General features: G+C 40.2%; 1 protein-coding gene across 1 annotated transcript; it reads left to right on the top strand.

The window, feature by feature from the left end:
- Window positions 1–1926: 1926 nt before the first annotated feature.
- LOC311051996 (E3 ubiquitin-protein ligase TRIM21-like) lies at window positions 1927–3760 on the top strand (the record flags this gene model as incomplete). Its single annotated transcript, XM_084066744.1, has 1 exon — window positions 1927–3760. One exon carries the CDS (start codon window positions 1927–1929, stop codon window positions 3589–3591), a length of 1665 nt encoding a protein of 554 aa, XP_083922870.1. The 3' UTR covers window positions 3592–3760.
- Window positions 3761–4920: the final 1160 nt, after the last annotated feature.

The following is a 4920-nucleotide window of genomic DNA, read 5'->3' as shown; positions in this document are numbered from 1 at the left end:
ACTTTACAGGGGGAAAAAGCCCAAGGTCGCTTATAATAAGCGGACATGGCAACAGCCTGTCACGTAAGGGAAGGAGGAAAGAGGCGTGTTGATGCTACACACAGTCCCATGGTCCGGGCGGACCGACGAGCTGTGATTGGACACAGTTGGTTGTTGTGGAAACTGCTTGCTGGTGGTTGGTCGTGGCAGCTGATAAGGCCAGTGCAAGCTTCACGCATGCGCATATAAATAAATATTGATAATAAATAATAATAATGATCATAATAATATTAGTATTATTTAATATAAGTAAGTATAACATTACTTCTGCTACTACAACTACTACCTTTTGAACACTACCTTTAAAAAAAGTTTTTATTTAGAGTATAGCCAATACTTTTTTCTCCCCAATTTAGTCATTATGCCAATTGATTCCTCCTCACACACATTTCTGTGTTGTCACTGCTGTCGTATCCTACCTATTTTATTTCTCAGTGACAATATAAATCTAACAGGTAATAATACAAATCTAACAAAAGTTTTCAAATAATTGTAGTAGAGTAAAAAGTACAATATTTGCATCTGAGATGTAGTGGAGTAGAAGTAAAAGTACTGAGAATCTTAAATAACCTAGTAAAGTAAAAAAAATCCTCAAATTTGTATAAGTACAGTACTTGACTACAGTACTTAGTTACTTTCCACCTAGCCATGGTTCACATGATGCTCGTCTGTCACAAGTATGACAGTCATGTTTCAGGGCTACTCTCCACCAGGTGGCAATGCTAGACCGTGGTACCCCAGCCAGGGGCAGCTGTAGCCCAGAGCACATGCAGGGGCAGAGAGGTGTGTGGACTGGAAGCTGTGAGGAAGGGCAGCTCCAGGAGTTTCTCAGTAAATCCAAACTTAGTAAAACGGTGACTGTAGTTTAGATGGTGACACTGACAGCACAAGCTCTCTCTACAAAACCCTCAGTCAACAGGACACAGAAATACTGACAACTTAAAGACAAGTGAGTACAGCTGGTAATTGCTCATCATCAACCCATGTTAAAATAGAGAGAAGCTTAACGTCTTGGGTTGAAATGGGTATCACTTATTCTATATAACTTGGGCTATTTTAACAGCAAAGTATTAACCATTCAAATGCATTCTGACACTGACACATTGGTTGTCACAGTGTTTGGGGTTGGTTGTCTCTATCAATGGGGTTTTAGGGTTTCCTGATCATGGTTCCTCCACAGATGTGGGGATATGCCATTTAAGCTTAGTAAATAATGACCAGGCAATAGCAGTGTTAAACATCATGCTGTCTTTCTTTGAACAATGTTTAGTTGCATATCACATATTGCATTGTTCAAGTGTGTGTGTGTGTGTGTGTGTGTGTGTGTGTGTGTGTGTGTGTGTGTGTGTGTGTGTGTGTGTGTGTGTGTGTGTTCTTTTTAGAGGATTGTCGTGTAGCTGTGGGAGAGACTGACAGAGCCAAGAAGACCCTGCCTCCTGGATTTAAGGTAAATACATACAGTACATACACTACAGGCTGTACACCATACAGTTCATAGCATGTAGGCCTATATAACATATGAAACATTATCTTAATATCTATCTCCATAAATCTCCGTCAATTTTAAATGGTTAAAATCTACACTAATCTATGACGTGAGTGTACTGTGGTACTGACTCACAGTTTTCAAGGGAGGGCATAAACATTACAATGTTTCTCTCTATATCAAAGAAGATAACTAGAACAATGAAAGCTCATGTGCACAAGTGCTACATTCAAGGCTTCGTTCTACTTGAATAGGCTTCTCAACATTATTGTGCTATTTTCCCACACAATCCAGACCACATTCATAATTATTAACCGATACAGTGATAAGTAGCATTCACAAACTACCACTGGTGACTGGTACTTTTTCCGTTTTTATTCTCATTCATTCTCTGTGTAGAAATGGCGTTTGCCAGAAGTCTCCTGTCTGAAGACCAGTTCCTGTGTTCTATCTGTCTGGACGTGTTCACTGATCCAATCACCACTCCATGTGGACACAACTACTGCAAAACCTGTATCGAACATTACTGGGACACTAATTGGCGTCAGTGTCCACTATGTAAAAAATATTTCAAAAAGAGACCACGTGTCTTTGTCAATACTTGCCTTTCTGGGTTGGCTGATCAGTTCAGGAAGTCGCTGCTGCTGGAAAACAGTTACAACATAGACCAAGAACCTGCTAAACCAGATGAAGTCTCCTGTGACATTTGTACTGAGACCAAGCTCAAGGCCCTGAAGTCCTGCCTGGTGTGTCTGGCCTCCTACTGTGAGACTCACCTGGAGCCTCATCAGAGAGTCTCTGCCTTTAAACGACACAAACTAATCGACCCTGTAAAGAACCTGGAAGACATTCTGTGTAAGAAACATGACAGACCTCTGGAGCTGTTCTGTAAGACTGACCACATGTGTGTTTGTCAGTTCTGCACTGAGTCAGACCACAAGTTACATCAGATTATATCTCTAAAAGAGGAATGTGAAGGAAAGAAGGCTGAGCTGGGAGAGACAGAGGCTGAAGTTCAGCAGATGATCCAGGAGAGACAACTGAAGATTCAGGAGGTCAAAAACTCAGTAGATCTCAACCTGAAAGATGCAGACAGGGAGATAGCAGACAGTGTGCAGGTCTTCACTGCTCTGAGCAGCTGTATTGAGAGAAGCCAGGCTGAGGTTGTTGATGTGATTGAGGAGAAGGTTAAAACAACAAGGAAACAGGCTGAAGGCTTCATTAAAGAGCTGCAACGTGAAATCACTGAGTTAAAGAAGAGAAGCTCTGAGCTGAAACAGCTCTTACACACAGAAGACTACCTCCACCTCCTCCAGAACTTTACGTCCATCAACACCCCTCCACCCACCAGGGACTGGTCAAAGGTCACCATCCATCAGTCTTCATATGTGGGGACCACGAGGAAAGCTGTGGCTCAGCTAGAGAAGGCACTCAGTAAAGAGATGGAGAAGGCGCTTGATGATGCTGAGCTGAGGAGGATCCAGCAATATGCAGTGGATGTAACTCTGGACCCCGACTCAGCAAATCCCCATCTCATCCTATCTGAGGATGGAAAACAAGTGAATCGTGGAGACAAAAAGAAGAAGAAAAGAAAAGAAAACGATCATCTCCCGGACAACACACAGAGATTCTCTTCATATATCTTTGTGTTAGGAAAACAAAGCTTCTCCTCAGGAAGATTTTACTATGAGGTTCAGGTTAAAGACAAGACTCGCTGGCATTTAGGAGTGGCCAGAGAGTCCATCGACAGGAAGCTGGATTCCATCACACAGAGCCCTGACAACGGTTACTGGACTTTATGGTTGAGGAATGGAAATGAGTTCTATGCTGCTGCTGACCCTGCTGTCCTCCTCCCTGTACGAGAGCATGTCCAGAAGGTGGGAGTGTTTGTGGATTATGAGGAGGGTCTGGTCTCCTTTTATGATGTGGAGACGGGAGTTAATATCCACTCTTTCACTGGCTGCACCTTCACTGAGAAACTCTGTCCATTCTTCTGTCCTGGACTTAATGATGGTGGTAAAAACTCTGCTCCTCTGATCATCTCTCCTGTCCATCACACAGATTAATCCTAAGGTGTTTGCTTTTTTTAAATGAAAGGGTTGCTTTTCATTTAAGACAACAAATGTGTGTGGATGGAAGGGTTAATTAATGTACGGTACAGGTTTATTTTGAAAATCAAGTCAAATCAATCCATTTAACTGTTGTTCATACTGCCTGAATGGTTAATGTAGTTCTCCTTAATATGTATTCTCTGTCGTGATACTGTTGAAATCTTTCCTACATTTCTTCAAGGACTTGATTGTATATTTGATTAGATTTAATTTTATTGCATAAGTTTCAGTTTAACTCAACATTCCTGTTGTAGGACGACTGGGTGTAGAGGTGGATCATGTCATGAAGGCGCTCCCTTGTTTTTTGTGTAAACTCAACATGATGAAAAACGCAATAATCAGATTGAACTGAATCAGACTCTTATCAGATGGTAATAACATGTCTCATTTCATTTTCTTTTGCATTTTGATTTCACACTGAATTAAATAATAGCAATGTATAAATAAGTTTAATGTCATTGAAATTATACAATTAAAGCAGGGTTTAGCTTCATTGTAGTTCTGAAAATAAAGAAAAGATGATTTGTATTTGAAGCAGTTATACTGTTAAATCCAACCACAAACAAATGGAAAATGTAATCTGCCATGTCACAATAATTGTGTCGAGAATAAACGTTCATTCAGTTTGTAGTGGAACAAAAACTAAGTCTGACATTTTTCTGACCATTGAATCTTAAAGCATAATACAGTGAACTTGTTCATTTAACTGTCAAAGCTTAAGAATTGACCATTAAGTGTCCACAGTTTCAAAGTTAAATTAACACCCACGAATTTGCTGTATACTAAATAGATGTTGGTGTCTTCTCTTTCTGAAATACACATCATAACTCAAAGCCCAAGCAAAGCACGGACGCACGCCAGTGCTGAAATGTCATCATTTTAGTGGCATGGTCATTTTGCCTTTGAGGTTGTCAATTTGTTGAGGGTGCAAAGACCAAATGCCGGGACAGCAAAGCCATGGTTAGGGAGGATTGTATTTTTAATACATGGTATAACTTCCAGTGAAATCTTTACATCAAAAAATACCTATATAAAAATTAAAGCTGTTTATTTCACAAAATAATTTATAGGTATATTTAAAAATTGAAACTATTAATAGAAACTCCTGAGTCAAAAGATCATCCACGTTCAGCCATGGACTAATCAGAGTCACTGGACTCATTTGAAGATGTGGATGGATAGTCAAGAGAAAAGAATTCAGAATCTCGACAAAAGACACTGGTGTCTGAAAAGTTGATGTTGACAGGAAAGAGGTCAGATGTGAAAATGGTGATATTAATTGGG

Source organism: Gymnoscopelus microlampas (genome assembly GCF_963454915.1).
Source record: "Gymnoscopelus microlampas genome assembly, chromosome: 9".
Classification (NCBI taxonomy): Eukaryota; Metazoa; Chordata; class Actinopteri; order Myctophiformes; family Myctophidae; genus Gymnoscopelus; species Gymnoscopelus microlampas.
Note: the sequence above shows the minus strand (reverse complement) of the source record. Positions and strands in the feature narration are given on the sequence as shown.